The following is a 22,766-nucleotide window of genomic DNA, read 5'->3' as shown; positions in this document are numbered from 1 at the left end:
GGAGGCAGAGGACCAGGAATTCAAAAACAACCCAGCCACATAGCAACTTTGAAGTCAGCTTGAGCTACGAGAGATCCTGTCTCAAAAAAAAAAAAAAGCAAACATACATATAAATAAGTAAATAAGATAATTTAGAGCAGAAATACGTTTTTTTAAAAGATTCATTTATTATGCATAGTGTATATGCCTGCATGTATGCCTGCCTGCAAGAAGAGGGCACAAGATCTCATTATAGATGGTTGTGAGTCACCATGTGGTTGCTGGGAATTGAACTCAGGACCTCTAGAAGAACCTCTGAGCCATCTCTCCAGCCCCAGAAATAAGTTTTAAACTCCAGTAAAGAACAAGACAAAAGCCAGGCGTGGTGGTGCATGCCTTTAATCCCAGCACTCAGGAGGCAGAGACAGGTGGATCCCTGTGAGTTTGAGGCCAGCCTGGTCTACAATGTGAGTCCAGGACAGCCAAGGCTACACAGAGAAACCCTGTTTTAAAAAACAAAACAAGCAAACAAACAAACAAATAAAAAAAAAGGAATGAGACAAAATATGACCAACCACTAAGCAAACATGAATAGCCTGGCTAGGATGCAATTAGTTCTGCTGGGCATAGAAACACACACAATAATTCCAGCACTCAGAAGCACTTAGAAAACTCAATCGGCTAAGGTAGGCAGATGTCTAGTTTGAAAACAGCTTGGAATACATAGTGAGACTCTACTTCAAAACAAACAAACAAAAAAACATCAGTAACAACAATTACAGTAAACAAATAAAATCTGAAGGAAAAAAAAAGAGATTTAAGCCATTTCTTGTTTGGAAGATTGTGGAGGAATGCTGAGTGAATGTATCAACCGTCAATAAAGCCCTTTTTAGCCAATCAGCTGGGCAGAAGGACAGGAAGTAGAAGGCGGGACTTCCTGGAGGAGAGGAGAAAGTTTGACAGTTGGAGGAAGGTGGGGGTTGGGGGAAGGGTTTGGCAGTTGGAGGATGGTGGGGACTTGACAAGGACCGGCCCAAGGGGTCACAGTGGCAAGTGCTTGGAATATATGTATGTTATAAGGTTTAGAGTAGTTTGTTTAGTTTACGAGTAGATTAGAATCAGTTCAGACTCTGCCAGGCGAAGTGCTAGCAGCTTTAAAGTATGGTTCAGTCTCTCTGGGTCAGTTATTTGCTTTATAGACCGAAGGGATACAAAATACTGTAACAAATTGGCGCCCAACAAACAAAATACTGTAACAGAAGACTTTATTTTCAGTGAAGTTAAGGTTTCCAATGCTAACACATGGATTTTCTGCATGCATTATTAAAGTAAAATGTAAGTACAGCATTTTGGAACAGTTAATTAAAATCTTGTTGGTAGGCCTTGCTAGTAATGTTCCAAACTGACCTAGCCCAAAACCAGGTGTGGTGGTACAGGCACATATTGGCACAGCTCTCAGAGAAGAAGGATCCGGTTCAAAGTCACTCTTAGCTATAGAGAGAATTTGAGGCCCGGTTGATATACATGAGACCCTGCCTTCTTGTTCCCTGCAATGCCCCCTCCAAAAGTTCTGTTACAGGCAAATATAAAACCTCTGACATCGTCCATTAACACCCTTCCCTAAATAACACTAGAAGAAAAAACAAGCAGTTTCCACAAAGATGTTTCTAAGACTGTTCAAAACAGTAAACCCTGTTGGGCAGGCAGCACCATAGGAGAGCATTTGCCTAGTGTGTGCAAGGTCCTAGGTTCAATACCCAGTAAAATAAATTTTTTAATTTTAATTTAAAGAAAAATAGCCAGGCATTGTGTGACCTGCAATCTCAGCACTGACAGAGGAAAGTAAGAACACTGTGAGTTCAAGGTCAGCCTGAGCTACATAAGACCATGACTCAAAACAAATTCCTTTCTATAAATAATATTCAATATGGGAAAAAGGTTCATAGGTACAGTACATGCAAAAATGGCTTCACTGGGTCCACTGATGGTGAACAAACACATAAAGCAATAATATGTCCACAAACTATGTCTATACACACTGATCTCAAAAGGGATATTTGAGAACAGCATTGCTGCTTTGAGTATCAGCACTTGGGAGGATGAGGTGGGTAGACCTCTGTGTGTTGGAGGCCAGCATAGTGTCCAAGACAGCCAGAGAAACGTAATAGAGAGACCCTGTCTCAAAAATCAACAAAAAGGCAAATTAAAGTAATTAATCATTCATAGAGCCCCTCTGAACCTACTTGGACAGATGAAGCACTGGCCTACCGAAACCAAAGCTCCCACAGGTGGCCAGCAGGCTTGAGGATATGTTATGTCTCAAATATCTTATTTAAAGGTAAAAACAAGCCGGGTGATGGTGCTGCACGCCTTTAATCCCAGTCCTCGGGAGGCAGAGGCAGGTGGATCACTTGAGTTCATGGCCAGCCTGGTCTACAAAGTGAGTCCAAACAAACAAACAAAATAAAACAAAATAAAAAAATAAAAATAAAAAGGTAAAAACAAAGCCTCAAAATGTGGACTCAGCTAAGGTCTTTACCAGTCACCTGAAATCAGCCACATATCCAGACAACCCTATTAGTCTTCAAGGGCCACTTGGAAACCAAAAGCAGTTGGCAAGAAGGCTTTCATACTTCCTTGCTGCCCTTCCAAAACACCCACGAGGAGTTGCAAGCCTATCTGTTAATGACTGATGAGGCTTTCATACACCCTCCCCCCCACACAGAGCAACCTTAGGAAAGCTCAAAGCACACTCTTATATTCTAACTTTCCAAACCCAGCAGTAGACTGTGCAGTCCCACTGTCACTCCTGAGAAGGGACCTTCCACTCTATCCACATCTCTGCCCAGACAGCAGGCTAGGAAAGTCAGGGATGTCCAGCCATCCCAGACAGCCCTCCCTGGAGTCACTCTAACTCTTACTTCCACCTGGAATGATCAGGCAGGGCTCAGCTATGACGGGAAGAAACCCTCAAGAGGAGCTAGATGTCAGAACGAAACTGAGGTCAGCAAGCCAGGCACGGTGGTGCCCAGCTATGACCCCAACACTTGGGAAACAGAGGCAGCGAAAAGGCCAGCTTGAGCTATACAACAAAATTCAGTTGACAAAACCAAAATCTCTTTTCTTCACTACTAAAACAGTACAAAAGTGCAAAGGTCACACTGAAAGCAAGAAACAGATCTGTATAAAAGAACTAAAAAAATACAAAGAGTTTACACCTAACATACATTTTAATTAATAACAAAGCCATTTTGCTTTCAATCACATCAAAGGAAAGGAGGAAAAAACAAGCCAAATTCCTAGCCAGGTGGAGGTGGCACATGCCTTTAATCCCAGCACTCGGGAGGCAGAGGCAGATGGCTCTCTGTGAGTTCAAGGCCAGCCTGGTCTACAGAGTGAGTCCAGGACAGCCAAGGCTACACAGAGAAACCCTGTCTCCTTCAATTAGTTGAATCCAGAGCATTTGAAATCAGTCCATTATATACAAATCTGTGGTGAAAATTAAAATTATTAAGAAAGGCATTGAAAATGTTACTTCCTATTTATTCTCGTTCTCTCTCTCTCTCTCTCTCTCTCTCTCTCTCTCTCTCTCTCTCTCTCTCTCTCTCTCTCTTGGAGACAGGGTTTCTCTGTGTACCTTGGCTGTCTTGGACTCACTTTGTAGACCAGGCAGGCCTCAAATTCACAGAGCTCTGCCTGCCTCTGCCTCCTAAATGCTGGGATTACAGGCATGTGCTACTTCACCCGGCTTACTCCCTCTTCTAAAAAGCCAGCTGTCTTCTGCATCACAGGCACAAGGAATCCAAGGCAGAACACCGGAACACTGCCTGCCTTCGTGATGGTATCAGGGCAGCTCATATCATGTCATGCCTGCCACTTACTTAAGGCAAACATGGACTGGCACCATCACCTGAGCTCTATCAGTTCTTAGGGTAGGTTTCTGTCTCCTCAGCCAGGGCTAGGAATGGACAACTGGGCAGAGCACCATTCCACTCACCTGAAGCTACTGTGTACTCACAGCTACAAATTCAGGTATCTTAAGAGTATCAGACAGAACTCGCCTCAACCAGGTTCCACGTGGGAAGCCACTTAAAGACTTTGATCTTTAACATGGTGAAGTAACAAGCAACAAAGGAGCTAGGCTTGGCAGGACATGCCTCCCGGCACATGCCTGAATCCCAGGCCGGCAAGGGCCAATGGGATAGAGGGTTACCGAGGCGTAGCCCCAATGGGTGTAAGTTCAGGTCACTTCATTTGAACAGTAAACAGTTCAAATTCCATGATGACAATCACTTGTCAATTAATTTTTTAAAAGATTTTATTTTAAGGGGGCGCAATGGTGCATGCCTTTAATCCCAGCACTTGGGAGGCAGGTGGAGCTCTGAATTCGAGGCCAGCCTGGTCTACAGAGCTGAGTTTCAGGACAGCCACGGCTACACAGAGAAACACTGTCTCCAAAAAGACCAAAAAGGAAAAGAAAAGATTTTATTTTTTCTTATGTGTATGTCTGAGTGTGCACTTGGGTGCAGGGGTCTAACCAGACAGCTGAGAGCAACCTGACATAGTGCTGGTGGTGAACTCAAGTCCTCTGGGAAAACAGGAAGTACTCTTAACTGCCAGGCCTTCTCTGCAGCTCCCATCAATTAATTTTTGAAATGGAAGATGTCTCAACTCAATGATCATCATTTGGAATTCTCCAATAGTTTGATGTTCTACAAACAAGAACACACACACACTCACACCCCCCACCCCCACCCCACCCCCACCAGACTTTCGGCTGCCACAGCTATTGCTCTAAAAGACCAGAACAGCTGAGAGCAGAGTGATATTTCCTTAAACAGCGACTCACCAGGTAATCTGTTCATGTTGACCCCTTGAGCTGAGAGTCCAATTCCCATGTACCTTAAAAAAAAAAAGCAAACGGGAAGGAATGAGAACAAAGCAGAACATGAACATATGTGCCAAGAGCCATAATGCTAGCTAAAAATTAATCGTATCGGAGCCGGGCATGGTGGTACACGCCTTTAATCCCAGCAGAGGCAGGAGGATCACTGTGAGTTGAGGCCAGCCTGATTTACAAAGGGAATCCAGGACAGCCAAGGCTACACAAAGAAGCCCTGTCTCAAAAACACCAAATACAATAAAAAATTAAAAAATAAAACTAATTGTATCTCCCTTCTAAAACAGTTCTTGGTAGAAGACAGGAAAATGAGGAAACAATGACTACAGACTCTTCCAAAGCATTAGTGGCTCTCAGAGAACTGTCTTTCTTGGTTTTTCTCATCTAAGTACTAACTAGGCCCCACACTTAGACAATCTTTTGGTCTTTCTTTTTTTCTTTCTTATTTTGGAAACAGGGTCTTTCTATGTAGCTCTGGCTATCCTGAAACTCACTGTGTAGGCCACGATGGCCTCAGGATCTGCCTGCTTCTGCCTCGCCAGTGTTGAGATTACAGGTGTACACCGCCATGCCTGGCTGGCCCACGATTTCTATTGGAAGCAACTTCCTATCTTTGCAACTGAAGAAAGAAGAGAGCTCCTAAGATGATTCAGTAGGTAAAGGAACTTGCCACCAAGCCTGAAACCTGAATTCCACCTCTGGGACCCAACAGTGGAAAGACAACACCAACCCTCAAAAGTCTCCCTGACTTCCAGATCTGTCTACGATACATGTATGCACACATAAGCACGCAAAATAAACACGTGCATGCAATTTAAAACTTTTCTTGCAGGGGGTAGTGCACACCTTTAATCCTAGCACTCGGGAGGAAGAGGCAGGTGGATCGCTGTGAGTTCGAGGCCAGCCTGGTCTACAAAGGGAGTCCAGGACAGCCAAGGCTACACAGAGAAACCCTGTCTCGAAAAAAACAAAAACAAAAACATTTTTCTTTAAAAAAAAAAAAAAGAAGAAGAAGAGGAGGAGGAGGAGATAGTGCATGCTGGTGTACATTGTACAACTGTGTCTCTGTAAATTTAATTGTTAATTGCTAAACTGGCTTGATCTCAGTATTGTTATTTCTATGGCCTATCACTGGTCTTATATTTTATAAACATTCCTCCTTCCTCGCTTGCTTATTGGTTGTAATAAAGAGCTGACAGCCAATAGCTGGACAGGAAATGGAGGGTGGAACTTGCAGGACAGAGAGGGACTCTAGAAGAAGAAAGCAAAGGCATAAGATTTGCCAGCACCAGAAATGATCAGAAGGAACAGAGCAGAGCAGAGAGGTAGAGCTAGCCACGTGTCAGGATGCTGTATCAGGATTATTCGGGTTAAGCTACAAAGGTAGCTGAGAATCTGCCCTAACTAAAATATTTAAAAGCCTGTGTCATTATCTATACACTGGCGGGCCCAACGAAGTCCCGCTGTAAGTAACTGTAATCATGACTACCTGGCGAAGTGTCCTGAAACCATGGCCTCCAGTCGTCTGGCTTTCTAATTCTAAGGAGGGCAGGAGAATCTATTTCTTATAAAGTACCTAAGAAGTAAGGAACACAGCAATGCAAGGTCAGACTTAGGCGTTAGCAAGGCACAGTACAGCTCTAGCCAGGCTGCACCTATTCTGGATCTTCAAGAACCCTCCCTGTTCTTCTCAGGATTCCCAAAACACATCCGCATTGCCCCTCCCTGTACATTTATAGCTAGCTTCCTAGGTAACACAGAGCAGGGAGGTGGTGAAGTTGGAGCTTCTAAAACCATCTCCCAAATATACACACACCCCAGGTACCTAAGTAAGGTGTTCAAGGCAAGGTGGGGCCCTTCCTGTGGCAACTTCCAAAGATGTCTCAGTGACACTTGTAAGAAGAGCTATGCCAAAAAAGGAAATCTCTTTTTCAGTCTAAGTGTTTGTGGTATATAAGGAAATGGGTAACTCCTCAAGAACTTAAAAATAAAAGAATCAAGTCATGATCTCTTAAGAGTAAAAAAGTAGAAGGCAATATAAAACACCTAATTCTAAACATCAACTAACAGGCAGCTGTGGTACACAGAATACTTAAAACATCCAAAACACAATCCAAAGAGGCTGAGGTATGACTTTATGATTGCCTAACAATGTCAGTGTACTTAATGCCATTGGATTGTACATTTGAAAAGGTTAAAATGTTGAACACTATGTACAGTGAATTTTATCACAGTGAAAAAAGTTTCTATTGATGTGTGTGTGCATGTTCATTATGTGTGTACATGTGTGTGAGAAAACCATAGCTTAACATCAGTTATCCTTAGTCACTTTTTTGTTGTTGCTGTTGTTGTTGTTATTTTTCAAGACAGGGTTTCTCTGTGTAGCTTTGGTTGTCCTGGACTCACTTTGTAGACCAGGCTGGCCTTGAACTCACAGTGATCCACCTGCCTCTGCTGGGATTGAAGTGTCACCAGGCCTGGTAGAGGAGCAGCTTTTAATACCCAAACAGAATAGTAGACAGAAATGCAAGGCTCTGACCAGCCCAGCTCCCTTCAGAATCAGCAATCCCTATCAGGTTGTACAGGTATCAAAAGATATAGGCCACCACATAGCACTAATTAATTTAGCTCACAGTGCTTAAAGGAGAGGAGGTCAGGGGAAAAAGAAAAGGACTAGCATTTTATAGAGGGACAGCCACAGTTTAAAGAAAACTTGTTCTCTTTATTTTAATATTTGGGACACAGAGTTGGATCCTTTGAGGTCAAAGATATGGCCCAATACACAGCCCAAGGCTAAACAGAATGCTCAGCTCTTCCAAGAAACACATATACTGACTGCCAGAAAGGGCCAGCTTCTAGGACCATCAGGAGCCTCTGCGTGAGCCGGCTGGCAGGATTCCCACTAGATTAGAACCTGCACATTTCCCCAGAAAAACAGCAGCCTAAATAATCAGCTTCCTGGCTTTATGTGATAGAGGATGCCAAGAGCTGCTCTCCGTTCTCTCGTCTTTGCCTGACCAAGCAGTAAACAACTCAACCATCCTGCCCAAACCCACGAGTGCAACACAGCCAGGGGACTCCCTAACAGTCCTGTCCTACTATGAGGGGCCTGAGCCCGCATCCCACACCACATGCAGTGCTACTCCTACCCTAAGAGTTTCCTGAAACTAAGGTAAGAGCTTGTGTTTGGTGCATATTTGCTTCCTGGATGACCTTTGGCAGCTGTAAGCTAGTGCAAACAGGGTAAATCTGGGCTCCTCCAAGGAAAAGTTCTGGTTCTAGAAGTTCTAGGGTTCTGGTTCTACAATGTTAAATGGGGATGAGGGACCATTAAGACATATAAGCTGTGGGGGCTGCAGATGGCTCAGCAGTTAAGGGAACTAACTGTTCTTCGAGAGGCCACAGGTTCAAATCCCAGCAACCACATGGCAGCTCTCAGCTGTCTGTACTCCAAGAATCTGACACCCTCACATAAGACATACATGCAGGCAAAACACCAATGCACATGAAATAAAGGTTAAAAAAAAAAAAGACATCTAAGCTGGGCGGTGGTAGCACACACCTTTGATCCCAGCACTCGGGAGGCAGAGGCAGGCGGATCGCTGTGAGTTCGAGGCCAACCTGGTCTACAAAGTGAGTCCAGGACAATTAAGGATATACAGAGAAACCCTGTCTCGAAAAACCAAAAAATAAAAAATAAAAAATAAATAAAAATCTATGTTCAAAACACAAGTCGCTTTTAGGTGGTTAGGGGTGTAGCTCAGTGGTGCAGCCCTTGCCTAACATGTACAAACCTTGGGTTTGATCTCCAGCACTACAAAAACAAACACGAATGAGTTGTTGTTCCTTCCTACAAGAGAAGCCTCATCTGTCTCCAGCAGGTCGCCATCATCACGTTCCTATAGGCTCTGTGTTCCCCGGGGAAGAATGGCATTTCCTAGATCATGGCCTGAGAGACTCAACTTCAGAATCTGCTTGGATGAGTTAAGTGTAGAGCAGCCAGGGGAAGCTGACACTCATTCACACTGGGCACCATGCCACCTCTGGGTGTCAATGACACGGGGAGCAGCTTCACAGAAGCCCAGCTAGCAGACTCAGCTGAGTCACGGTCCGGGAGGAAATAGGCCCCCGACTCTTCAAACATAGCACTAAGTCTTTTCCAAAGTCAGGGTACTCTGAGGCTACAAGAAGGTGTAGGTTCCTGAGATACACGTGGCGTAGCACCTACACCTGGACTAGGCTCCTGGACTCGGGCCCCAGGCACTAACGGAAAACACAAAAATGTGTAAGCAAAGTAGTTGTTTCACAGATGTCAGTGATGGCGCATGACCGTAACTCCCCTGCAGCACTGGGAGGAAGAGGCAGATCTTACTGCACAGGTTCAAGGCCAGGCTGGACTACATAGCAATTCACCCAAGCCTACACAAAGAGACCCTGATTCAATTTTTTGTTCAAAACAGATGTAGGCTCCCAGCTTGTAGTGTGTTTCAGGCACCTGAAGACTACCATCCAACCAGTCTGAGATAAACAAAGTAGGTAAGAGCCATAAGGACCCTCCCAACAAACTAAAAAGTGTAGAGCTACACGCCTTTTGGTTTTGCTTTTTGCAATAATGAGAATCTAGGACTGCTCTGCTGAAATGAATCCCAACTCCTCAACTACACACTTTAATGGGTGAGTCATTTAGGATACTGAGATTAGATCTCAGCCAGGTGAGGTAGGCACGCACCTATGATCTAAGAATCAGGAGGCGGAGGCAGCTACATGAGTCAAGTCTCAGCTATATAACAAGGACTCTGCCTCAAACAAAATAAATTTTCAAATATTTAAAATTACGTCTCAGCTAGTGGTAGCGGTGTGGAGCACACCTTTAATCTCAGCACTTGGGGAGGCAGAGGCATTTGAGTTTGAGGAGTTTGAGGTCAGACTGGTCAACAAAGCAAGTTCTAGAACAGCCAAGGCTACATAAAGAAACCATGTCTCAAAAAACCAAAAGAGAAAGAAAGAAAGCCAGGCAGTGGCGGCACACACCTTTAATCTTAGAACTCAGTAAGCAGAGGCCTGGTGCTTGTTTACCAATGGAGCAATAATCAACACCAGGACTGGAAAGACAGCTCAGTGGTTAAGAGCAGCTGCTGCTCTTACAGAAGACCTGTGTTCAGTTCCCAGCACCCACATGACTGCTCACAACCATCTGTAGCTCCAGGGATCTGATGCCTCTTATAAACTCCTCAGGCTCCTGTACACACATGACACATTTAGGCACATGCACCAAATTAAATAAATAACTTTTTAAAAAAGAAGTCAAGCTGGGCGTGGTGGCGCACGCCTTTAATCCCAGCACTTGGGAGGCAGAGGCAGACAGAGCTCTGTAAATTCCAGGCCAGCCTGGTTTACAAAGCGAGTTCAGAACAGCCAAGGCTACACAGAGAAACTCTGTCTCAAAAAACAAACAAACAAACAAAAAAGATGTCAAGATTTCCCAAAGTTCATTAATTTTTTTATTTTGTTTTATTATTATTATTATTTATTTTTTGGTTTTTTGAGACAGGGTTTCTCTGTGTAGACTTGGCTACCCTGGACTCACTTTGTAGACCAAGCTGGCCTCAAACTCACAGTGATCTACCCGCTTCTGCCTCCCAAATGCTGGGATTAAAGTCATGTGCCACCACTGCCCAGCCATTAATTCTTTTTTAACAGAAATAGAGGGGGGGAAAAATCTATGTGGAATCTCAAATGGCAGTAGATAGCCAAAATAATCTTCAAAAAGTAAAAACTGGAGGACTCATATTTCCTGATTTCAAAACTTACTATAGTAAAGCTACATTGATCAATAGTATAGGACTAAAATACAATAGTAAAAATAAATTAAAATAATAATAAAAACAACCCAGTGAAGGACTAGCAAAAGGCAGACATAAAGACCAACAAAATAGAATGGAAATAGGGAACCTAGAAATAAACTCTCATATATGCAGTTAAGTGATGGTGACGAGGGTGCCAGGCCCACTCAGTGTAGAAATGAGTTGTTTTCTAACCAAATAGTGAAGGGAGAGCTGAGTAACCACAAGAAACACCCTCTTCTAAAGACAGGAGATCTCCTCACTCCTCAGGCCTCCTCATGATCTCCCACAGAGCTCCCACTCGCGCCTCCCACAGAGATCCCACTCGCGCCTCCCACAGAGATCCCACTCGCGCCTCCCACAGAGATCCCACTCGTGCCTCCCACAGAGATCCCACTCGCGCCTCCCACAGAGATCCCACTCGCACCTCCCACAGAGATCCCACTCGCGCCTCCCACAGAGATCCCACTCGCGCCTCCCACAGAGATCCCACTCGTGCCTCCCACAGAGATCCCACTCGTGCCTCCCACAGAGATCCCACTCGCGCCTCCCACAGAGATCCCACTCGTGCCTCCCACAGAGATCCCACTGTGCCTCCCACAGAGATCCCACTCGCGCCTCCCACAGAGATCCCACTGTGCCTCCCACAGAGATCCCACTCGTGCCTCCCACAGAGATCCCATTCGCGCCTCCCACAGAGATCCCACTCGCGCCTCCCACAGAGATCCCACTCGCGCCTCCCACAGAGATCCCACTCGTGCCTCCCACAGAGATCCCACTGTGCCTCCCACAGAGATCCCACTGTGCCTCCCACAGAGATCCCATTCGCACCTCCCACAGAGATCCCACTCGTGCCTCCCACAGAGATCCCACTGTGCCTCCCACAGAGATCCCATTCGCACCTCCCACAGAGATCCCACTCGTGCCTCCCACAGAGATCCCACTCGCGCCTCCCACAGAGATCCCACTGTGCCTCCCACAGAGATCCCACTGTGCCTCCCACAGAGATCCCACTGTGCCTCCCACAGAGATCCCACTCCTGCCTCCCACAGAGATCCCACTCGCGCCTCCCACAGAGATCCCACTGTGCCTCCCACAGAGATCCCACTGTGCCTCCCACAGAGATCCCACTGTGCCTCCCACAGAGATCCCACTCCTGCCTCCCACAGAGATCCCACTCGCGCCTCCCACAGAGATCCCACTGTGCCTCCCACAGAGATCCCACTGTGCCTCCCACAGAGATCCCACTCCTGCCTCCCACAGAGATCCCACTCGTGCCTCCCACAGAGATCCCACTGTGCCTCCCACAGAGATCCCACTGTGCCTCCCACAGAGATCCCACTCCTGCCTCCCACAGAGATCCCACTCGCGCCTCCCACAGAGATCCCACTGTGCCTCCCACAGAGATCCCACTGTGCCTCCCACAGAGATCCCACTCGTGCCTCCCACAGAGATCCCACTGTGCCTCCCACAGAGATCCCACTGTGCCTCCCACAGAGATCCCACTGTGCCTCCCACAGAGATCCCACTGTGCCTCCCACAGAGATCCCACTGTGCCTCCCACAGAGATCCCATTCGCACCTCCCACAGAGATCCCACTCGTGCCTCCCACAGAGATCCCACTGTGCCTCCCACAGAGATCCCATTCGCACCTCCCACAGAGATCCCACTCGTGCCTCCCACAGAGATCCCACTCGTGCCTCCCACAGAGATCCCACTGTGCCTCCCACAGAGATCCCACTGTGCCTCCCACAGAGATCCCACAGTGCCTCCCACAGAGATCCCACTCGCGCCTCCCACAGAGATCCCACTCGCACCTCCCACAGAGATCCCACTCGCACCTCCCACAGAGCTCCCACTCGCGCCTCCCACAGAGATCCCACTGTGCCTCCCACAGAGATCCCACTCGCGCCTCCCACAGAGATCCCACTCGCACCTCCCACAGAGATCCCACTCGCACCTCCCACAGAGCTCCCACTCGCGCCTCCCACAGAGATCCCACTGTGCCTCCCACAGAGATCCCACTCGCGCCTCCCACAGAGATCCCACTCGCGCCTCCCACAGAGATCCCACTCGCGCCTCCCACAGAGATCCCACTCGCACCTCCCACAGAGATCCCACTCGCGCCTCCCACAGAGCTCCCACTCGCGCCTCCCACAGAGATCCCACTCGCGCCTCCCACAGAGATCCCACTCGCGCCTCCCACAGAGCTCCCACTCGCGCCTCCCACAGAGATCCCACTCGTGCCTCCCACAGAGATCCCACTGTGCCTCCCACAGAGATCCCACTCGCGCCTCCCACAGAGCTCCCACTCGCGCCTCCCACAGAGATCCCACTCGCGCCTCCCACAGAGATCCCACTCGCGCCTCCCACAGAGATCCCACTCGCGCCTCCCACAGAGATCCCACTCCTGCCTCCCACAGAGATCCCACTGTGCCTCCCACAGAGATCCCACTGTGCCTCCCACAGAGATCCCACTCGCGCCTCCCACAGAGATCCCACTCGCGCCTCCCACAGAGATCCCACTCGCGCCTCCCACAGAGCTCCCACTCGCGCCTCCCACAGAGATCCCACTGTGCCTCCCACAGAGATCCCACTCGCGCCTCCCACAGAGATCCCACTCGCGCCTCCCACAGAGATCCCACTCGCGCCTCCCACAGAGATCCCACTCGCGCCTCCCACAGAGATCCCACTCCCGCCTCCCACAGAGATCAGCGCGGCGCTGGAGCCACATGGTAGGGCCTACACGCAATCCTACGCTACCAGCGTCAAGTTAAACCAGGGAGTCAGAGTGTACGGACTTGAGCCAGGGATTCCGTGAGGAAGTGAAAGCTGAGCTAAGGCCTGGTAAAAGAGGTGAGAGAAGCAAAAGGGAGTATGTGCCATGCAGAAGCAACAGAATTTACAAAGGCATAAAGGCAAGAGAGCAGACACAGGGTAGAGGAAGTGAAAGACGTTCAGTGTGGCTGAGTGGAAGGCTGCACAGACTTACAAAGAATCAAAGCTGGGCAGGAACTGGGGAGGGGGTGGGGGGTGCACACAGCCTACATGCTAACTTAAGGAGTTTCAACTTCATGAGAGGTCAATGGGAAGCCACAGAAGAGGTGTGGGAAGGCTACAACTGATCAAATAGTTGACACAGACTGAAGAAGCAAACCCAGACGCTACCAAAGTCATCCCAGAAAAGCAACAGGCCAACCACTCTTTATTGGGTATGGAGGGAGGGGCTTGAGAAGCCTAAGGCGTTGGCCCAAAGCAAGGCCATCTGACACCCACCTGGAAATTCAAAGCCAAAGGGCTCAGCAAGAGGCTTTAACCGCCACCCCTGCACGCTGTCCTTGCACTGACAACGATGCCAGGCACAATCGCCGGGACAAAAGAACATGCTTCCAAAGAACCAACATACAGGGCGTTCTCAGATTCAAGTCTCGTCTCTGCTCCAAGTTCACCATGGGTCCGTGGGCATGTCCCTTAGCCTCTCAGGGCCGGCTTCATCAGCTGTGAACCACGCACCCAGAGAGGCCTCAGCGCCTCAGGCCCCCAGCATGAGATGGCGGAGCACCTGGGCTGGTGGCAGATGGCAGTGTACATGACCCGCTCTGTCCTGTAGGTTCTTCCAGCAGCCGAATCTGATAAAGCAGGCCACTCTGGAAGCCTGAACTTAGGACATGTAAAAACAAATGCCTGTTTACTCGGGATTACCAAGAAGAAAGGACACGAAAATTTGCTTCCTTGTAGGTAATAGGCCAGGCTATGCCAAGAACACTAGCAGATAGGGCTAATTTAGCACACACTGAGAGGAGGGGAGACAGCAAGAGCCCCTCCTCCCCTAACAGGAGACAGAAGGGATCCAACAGTTTGTCTGTCCAACGCCTCACTTGTTCGCTGGGTTCTCTTTTCAGGCAGCAGGAGACATAAGAGAGAGAATTCATTTACCTCACAATTAGCTGCAAGATAAACTTATCTGATTTGTTCTTTTCTTCTATATGACAGCAAAATAGAGAGGAAATAATATTTAACAAAGACAGCCAGGAAGTACAGGGCAACAGACAAGTTAATGATGGTATCTGGGTGGTGAGCTGGTTTGTAACTTAACAGTTTCTTCCACTCACACCAAAAATCACAATGCAAGATGTAGCTACAAGAGTTACTCTGCTGGCTGGGCGTGGTGGCACACACCTTTAACCCCAGCACTTGGGAGGCAGAAGCAAAAGGGATCTGTGAGTTCAAGGCCAGCCTGGTCCAAGCTAGTCTAGGATAGCCAATGCTACACAGAGAAACCCTGTCTTGAAAATAAAAATCAAAAAGGGAAAAAAAAAAGTCACTCTGCCCTTATTGTGGCTTTGTACTGCAAGACCAAGCCAGGTAGAGACCCACCTGAGACTTGGGAGAAAGAGTAGCCACACTGTACGCAGGCAGGAAAGGCCGTTAGCTAACCGCAACCAGGGCTATTATTACACAGAGAAACCCTGTCTCAAAAAGCAAATAATGAGACCACTTGATTCTCTCAGGCCCTCAAGTCCTTTGTGGGGTTTTCCTAATAGCGCTGGGCACACCCTCCTGCACAGGAAACTCTTTTGGAAACAAATCAAGTGCTCCCTTCTTGTTTCTGGAAGGGAAACAGCTGAAGAATTTATTTTGGTTTTTGACACAGGTTTTTCCGTATAGCCCTGGCTATCCTGAAACTCATTCTGTAGACCAGGCTGTCCTGGAACACACAGCCATCCACCTACCTCTGCCTCCAGAGTGCTGGGATTAAAGATGTGCACCGCTGCCAGGCGCATGCCGCTGCAGTGGCACATACCTTTAATCCCAGCACTCAGGAGGCAGAGGCAGGTGGATGGCTGTGAGTTCAAGGATAGCCTGGTCCAGGACATCCAAAGCTAACAGAGACACCCTGTCTTGAAAAACGGGGAAAAACATAAATAAATAAATAAATAAATAAATAAATAAAAAGATATGCGCCAGGCATGGTGGTGCACGCCTTAAATCCAGTACTTGGGAGGCAGAGGCAGGTGGATCTTTGTGAGTTCAAGGCCAGCCTTGTCTACAAGTGAGTCCAGGACAGCCAAGGCTACACAGAGAAACCCTGTCTCAAAAAACAAGGAAAAAAAAAAAGAAAGAAAGAAAGAAAGATAGAAAGAAAGAAAAAGACGTGCACCACCGCCACTCAGAAAAGGATAGCCTAGACTGGCCTTAAACTCATGATACTCCTGCCTCTGCCTCCTTCAGCAAATCTTACCAGCCTGTGCTACCACAACTGGCTTATTTTGCTTTTTTGGAAAAAAAAAAAAAAAGATTCATTTACTAATTTTGGGTGAGCACTTGTGCCAAGATGCACAAGTAGAGGTCATAGAACAACTTACACAAGCCAGTTCTCTCCTTCCACCATGTGAGTCCCAGGGGTCACACTTAGGTCATCACTCTTGGTGGCAAGCACCTTTGCCTGCTGAACTATCTTCCCAAACCCTGAGCAACTTTAAAGTGACAGGAAGCAAGCCAGGCCCAGCATAGGCCTCTAACCCCAGCACTTCTCTGATACAGGGGATCAAGAGCAAGGCCAGCCTTCTTAGCTACTCTTCAAATTCACAGCCAGCCTGGGTTAGATGAAAAGCAAAAGCAAAGCAACAGGAACACTTCCTAGTAGGCTTTTAGACATGATACCCCAACTCTGAAAGGCTGCTCGCACAGTCTCCGCCCTAAGTCTGGATCACAGATCTTGGATTTCAACCCACATCTCAGGTTCCCTATCAGAAAAGAAGTTAAACTAAGGGCTTCCCAGATCTGACCTAGCAAACTTAATTCTTAGCAGAATAATGGCTGTGTGCTATTACAAATGTACCAAACCCAGATGCAAACCCAGGATGTGATACATCTTGGAAGAGCAATTAAAAAGTCAACCAAAAGCCAGGCGTGGTGGCGCACGCCTTTAATCCCAGCACTCGGGAGGCAGAGGCGGGCGGACCACTGTGAGTTCCAGGCCAGCCTGGTCTACAAAGTGAGTCCAGGACGGCCAAGGCTAACACAGAGAGACCCTGTCTCGAAAAACCAAAAAAAAAAAAAAAAAAAAAAGAAAAAAGAAAAGTCAACCAAGGGTGCAAGATGCCTCAGTGGGTAGGAGCATTTCCCACACAAGCCTGATCACCTGAATTCAATCTCTGGGTTCCATGGTGGAAGCAGAGAACTGACTCCTCAAAACTGTCCTCTGCCCTTCATTCTTGTACCACTGCACATGCATGCCCAGACACACAGGTCATACCTGCATGCACTGCACAGTAATAAAATTCTAGCAGGGTGTGATGGCCAATGCTGGTAATCCCAGCCCCCAAGAGGCAGATGTAGTAGGATCAGGAACTCAAAGGCAGCCTCTGCTACAGTGGTGTGTCTACACAGTGTACCAACCAGGCAAGTGCTACAGAGTCAATCTCAGATTAAAAAAAAAAAAAGAATAAGAGAAGAAGCCCCTATAACTCAAACAAAAAGACAACTCAATTACAAAACAGGCAAAGGATTATATAGCTGTTTCTTTTTGTGTAATTTTTATTTTATATATTATTAGTGTACAATGAATGCATATGTGTGGAAGCCACGGCACATGCATTTGTATTGAGAACAAAGGACAATTTTAAAGGATTGGTTCCTTCTACCATGGGTTTCAGGGTCAAACTCAGGTTTTCAGACTTATCTAGCAAGTGTTTTTACCCACTGAGCCAACCCAGCAGCCCTCTAGACATTTGCTGAAAGGCTTATAAGACAGCCGGAGCTGGAGATGTAGTTACATTGGAAGGCTGCTTGCCTAGTATACATGAAGTACTGGGTTTAATCTCCAGAACAGTATAAAGTGAGCAGGGCAATAAAGTCCCAACATCCAGGAGGCGGAGGCAGGAAGATCAGAAGGTCAAGATCATCCTTGGATACACAGTGAGCCTGAGAATAGACTAAGATACAAAACAAACAAACAAACAAAAAACCTGCATATTAAAAAAAAAAAGAAGTAGCTATATACAATAAGCATATGAAAAGATGCCCAGCATCACTGGTCACCATGAACGCAAACAAGCAGGCACATCCATCAGCAGAGGAATGGATAAGCAAGATGCGTCTTTCTGTACGCCTAGCTAGATACTAACTAGCTAGCCAGACTGTACGACATTATTCAGTCGCAAAAAGGAACGAAGCTCAGATTCCTGCCACAATATAAACCATGGAACCATTTTTACACAAAAAACAAGTCAGATGCCATAGAACTAATATTGTAGGATCCCGTTTATATAAAACTACCAAAAATAGATAAACTCATAAATACAGAATGTAATCAGAGACTGGGACAAAGAAGGAAATGTTGAGGTTTTTGTTTTGGGGTTTGTTTGTTTGCTTGTTCTGTTTGGGTTTGGGTTGGTGGTGCTGTTGCTGTTGTTTTGAGACACGGTCTCATTCTGTAGTCCTGGCTGGCCTAGAACTCATATTTATCCACCCACCTGCTTCTGTTTCCTGAGTGCTGGGATTAAAAGTGTGTGCCATCACACTCTGATCCAACATTGCAACCCTAAGTAATACCACTAAATCACACATTTAAAAAGTATTAATGAGCCAGGCACAGTGGCACACGGCCTTTAATTCTAGCACTCAGGAGGCAGAGACAGGCAAATCTCTTGTAAACTCAAGGTCATCCTAGTCTACACAGGACAGCCAGAGCCACATAGTAAGATTCTATCTTGAAAGCAGCAAAAAAGGCTAGGTGTGGTGGCGCATGCCTTTAATCTCAGCACTAGGGAGGCAGAAGCAGATAGATCTCTGTGAGTTCAAGGCCAGCCTGGTCTACAAGTGAGTTCAGGACAGCCAGGGCTACACAGAGAACCCCTGTCTCAAAAAAAAAAAAAAAAAGCAGCAAAAAAATTAGCCAGGTTAGCTTGGTGTGTTGAAGCACACCTTTAATCCCTGCACTCAGGAGGCAGAGGTAGGTGGATTCCTGTGAGTTTGAGGCTAGCACGGTCTACAAAGTGAGTCCAGGACAGCCAAGGGCACACACAAAGAAGCCCTGTCTCAAAACCCCACCTCCAAAAACAAAAAAGCAAAACTAGCCAGGCATGGCGGTGCGCTGCCTCTGCATTCAGGAGGGGGGAGACAGATCTGAGTCTGAGACCCTCCTAGTCTAAAGAGCAATCTCTAGGATAACCACGGCTACACAGAGACACTCTCTTGAGAGAAGGAAAGGGAGGGAAGGAGGGAGGGAGGAAGAAAGAAAGGAGGGAGGGAGGAAGGGAGGGAGGGAGGAAGGAAGGAAGGAAGGAAGGAAGGGAGGGAGGGAGGGAGGAAGGAAGAAAGGAGGGAGGGAGGGAGGAAGGAAGGAGGGAGGGAGGAAGGAAGGAAGGAAGGAAGGAAGGAAGGAAGGGTGGGTGGGTATATAAAGGGCACATTTTGTTGAAGGTTTTTTAGCACAGAGTCACACCCTTTTAGCTGAACCAGATAGCATGAGTCTCAGCTGGCTTTTCCTGATAAGACAAGGGCCTTGGCTGGCACAGAGCTCAATGGAAAGCACCAGAGCAGCCTGTCCTCTGGCCTTGTGTCAGAGCCAGAAATAAGAAGCCCCTCTCTGCCTGCAGAGAGCAAATAATAATGAAGAAAAAAAACATAAGCCCAGCTCTTCACACTGACTCTCAATTTTGTCTCAGAGGGAAAGTGGATTTTTTTTTTTTTTATTCTGTGTAGCCTTGGCTATCCTGGATTCACTTTATAGATCAGATTGGCCTTGAATTCACATCATCCTGCCTCTGGCTCCCTGAGTACTGAGATTAAAAGTGTGTGCCACCACGGCTGGCAGGAAGGTGGATTTTATGGGCTGCCAAATCTATGGGTACCTTAAATAATGACTGCATAAGGTATAGGAACCAATGCATTTGGCTACCAGACTTCAAGACTTTAGACTTAAAAGTGCAATCAATGGGATCGCTCTGGTAAGAAGTGGTGTAAATGAGAGGGAGAAAAGTCTGGGTTTGGTGGTGCACATCTTTAATCCCAGAGGACACAGAGGCAGATAGATGGATCAGAGCTCAAGGCTGGTCTGGTCTACAGTAGGACTTCCAAGACAGCCAGAGTTACATAGAGAACCCCTATCTTGGGGTAGGGAGGGGGACAGGGAGGCCCAGATACCAAGGAGCTCCAGGGACCTTACCTGGCAGTTCCATCTTGATATCTAACAATTCAGCCACAGCTCATCAGGCTGCCAATCTTGTTTCTCTCAGAACTTGCCCCAGATAAAAGAAACCAGCAGAATCGAGCAGAGCAACTCTAGGACAGTAGCTATAGAACGGTCCCTGGGAGACCCTTCAGGCAAGATACCAACTAACGTTTAGGTCTGAAATGAGAGCTAGTGTTTGGTACTAGGGATTTTATTTCATAGTCTGATGAGCCCACTTAAAACCACAGAGCATCATGGCATCAGCTACTATGTGCATTTTGATCCTCCAGCAACCATTGCCAGGAAGCCACTGCAGCTCACTTAGAGGAGGGCAGGACAGGCCCCAGCACTATTCAGGGAAAAACTATCCGAAAGGCAAAAAGGCCTTGAGTCAAGACGTGTTCCCGTAGAGAAGGTAGATCATGAAACCCTGGGGCAGTCTCTGCCACTGACACCCGGGGAATATCCAAGCAAGCTGCACCTAGGCTACTCAGTCGGGGCTCCTTTTAAAGGGACCAACGCTCTCAAAAACAAGTCTTGACTTTCCAGATCCTGCCACACTAAAAGCCAAACACACTACCCTCAAGCAGAGGGAGAAGCCGCTGAGATCTCAGTATAATGTGAGGAGGGTTCCCACCAAGCCTACAAGTGGTCACTCAGGACTCGAACTTCTCTACCTCTAAGGAATCTCGGAACGAGGGCACAGCCATGTGTAAACCCGAAGACTAAAGTGCTCAGCAAACCCTCTTAACCCTAGAGCACTTGCTTTCTCAGTCAGGCCTGGTTTACCAGCCCTAGATCCCAGCTACTAAAGGAGACCAAGGCAGGAAAAGCACAAATTCAAGGCTGGCTGGATTATGGAATAAATTCAAAGGCATCCTAGGCAACTTAGACTCTGTCTTCAAATAAAGTTTTGCCAGGCATGGTGATGCACACCTTTAATCCCAGCACTCCAGAGGCAGAGGCAGAGGCAGAGGCAGGCAGAAGTCTGAGTTCTAGGCCAGCCTTGCCTACAGAGTGAGTTCCAGGACAGCCTGGGCTACACACACTTCAAAAAACAAATAGGCCAAACCTGTAATCCCAGCACTAAAGGAGACAGGGGCAGGTGAATCTCTGTGAGTTCGAGGACAGCCTGGTCTACAAAGCAAAACCCTATCTCAAAAAACAAAAAATAAACCCCTCCAAAAACAGAAAGACAGACAGACAAACTATGAGTAAAGGGCTACAATTCATTTGACATAGTGGTTGTCTAGCGTACAGCAAGGCCTGGCTTCAATCTCCAGCACAACATAATTTAGATGTGGCCGCACGTACCTATCACCTACCGACTCTATCCTCAGCTATACAGTGACTTTGAGGAAACTCTGGAATACATGAAACCTTGTCTCAAAAACAAAAGCTGGAAAGATAGCTCAGCAGTTAAGAGTGCTAGCTGCTTTCCAGAGGACTTACACTACATTCGCAGCACGCATGTGAGGCAGTTCACAGCTGCCTATAATCCAGCTCACTGGTATCTCACCTCCTATCTGTCCTCCATGGATAGACACACACACATACACATATACCCAGACTCACACAGTACACATAACAAATAATAGTAAGGACAGTGGTAGAGCCTAGCACACACAAGGCCCAGGGTCAGATCTCTAGCATTAGAAAAATTAAATACTGCTTTGCTTGTTTGTTTGTTTCAGACAAGGTCTCACAGCCAAGCATGGTGGTGCATGCCTTTAATCCCAGCACTTGGGAGGCAGAGGCAGGTGGATCACTGTGAGTTCGAGGCCAGCCTGGTGTACAAAGTGAGTCCAGGACAGCCAATGCTACACAGAGAATCCCTGTCTCAAAAAACTTAAGAAAAATAAAAGAACGAACGAAAGCAGGCAGAAAAGGCCATGGAGAACAGCCAGTAAGCAGCATTCCTCTGTGGCCTCTGTGTCAGTTCCTGCCTCCAGGTTCCTGCTCTGCTTGAGTTCCTGCTCTGACTCCTTCAGTGATAAACAGTGATGTGGAAGCTTAAGCCAAATAAAAACCTTTCCTTCTGAAGTTGCTTTGGTCATGGTGTTTCATCATAGCACTGATAACCCTAACTAGTTAGGAGTAACAAATGTCAGGGCTCAAATACACCTTTACACCCTGAACATCCAGGGCAAACACTGATAATAACATTCATTTTAGGTCAAAGAGAGCCCCAGATTTTTTTTTTTCTCAATTCACAGTATACCAGGCAGTTGAAAATTTCAGCCCTCAGGGCAGAGGTGATTGGAAGATGAGAAGTAGACAGCAGAGCTTGGAACTTGCTACATGGACCAGGCTGGCCTTGAACTTGAACTCACAGAGACCCTCTTTTTTCTGCCTCACAAGTACTGGGATTAAAGGTTTGTGTCACTGTACCTGGCTAAAAAAATGTTTGTTTTATTTTTCTAGATAGGATTTCTCTGTGTAACAGTCCTGGCTGTCCTTAACCTCACTCTTTAGATGAGGCTGGCTTCCAAATGCTGGGATGACAGGCGTGTGCCACCATGGCAAGGGGTCTCATTGTGTATTCCTGGCTCACCTTGAACTTAATACATAGGCCAGGCTGGCTTCAAACTCCTGCCTCTGCCTCCTTAGTTAGGATTAAAGGTATGTGCCACCACATCTGGCTAAAAAGTACTTTAAATAGTATTTATTTATATGTACATATGATATCTCTATATGTTTATGTGTATAGGCTGCCCTCAGAGGTCAGAAGAGGGGTTGGATCTCCTGGAGCTGGAATTACAGGTACTTGTAACCTGCCTTATGCAGGTGCTAGGAACTGAACTCAAGTCCTCTGGAAGAGCAGCAAGTTCTTCCTGGACCTAAGCTTTTCTTTACCTGAAACTTG

General features: G+C 47.1%; 1 protein-coding gene and 1 long non-coding RNA gene across 4 annotated transcripts in view; both read right to left on the bottom strand.

The window, feature by feature from the left end:
• The window catches only part of LOC311582430, a 222,632-nt gene that overhangs the window by 103,741 nt on the left and 96,125 nt on the right, over positions 1 to 22,766 (bottom strand). The gene's annotated exons all lie outside the window — the stretch shown is intronic.
• The window catches only part of RANBP10 (RAN binding protein 10), a 66,876-nt gene that overhangs the window by 34,701 nt on the left and 9,409 nt on the right, over positions 1 to 22,766 (bottom strand). For both annotated transcript variants that reach the window (XM_084755532.1, XM_084755533.1), the window contains exon 3: positions 4,829 to 4,881. In XM_084755532.1, coding sequence (XP_084611658.1) covers positions 4,829 to 4,881 — 53 coding nt within the window. The remainder of the gene's footprint in view (positions 1 to 4,828; positions 4,882 to 22,766) is intronic.

The sequence above is a fragment of the Acomys minous genome, assembly GCF_964271855.1.
Source record: "Acomys minous genome assembly, chromosome: 14".
Taxonomy (NCBI): Eukaryota; Metazoa; Chordata; class Mammalia; order Rodentia; family Muridae; genus Acomys; species Acomys minous.
Note: the sequence above shows the minus strand (reverse complement) of the source record. Positions and strands in the feature narration are given on the sequence as shown.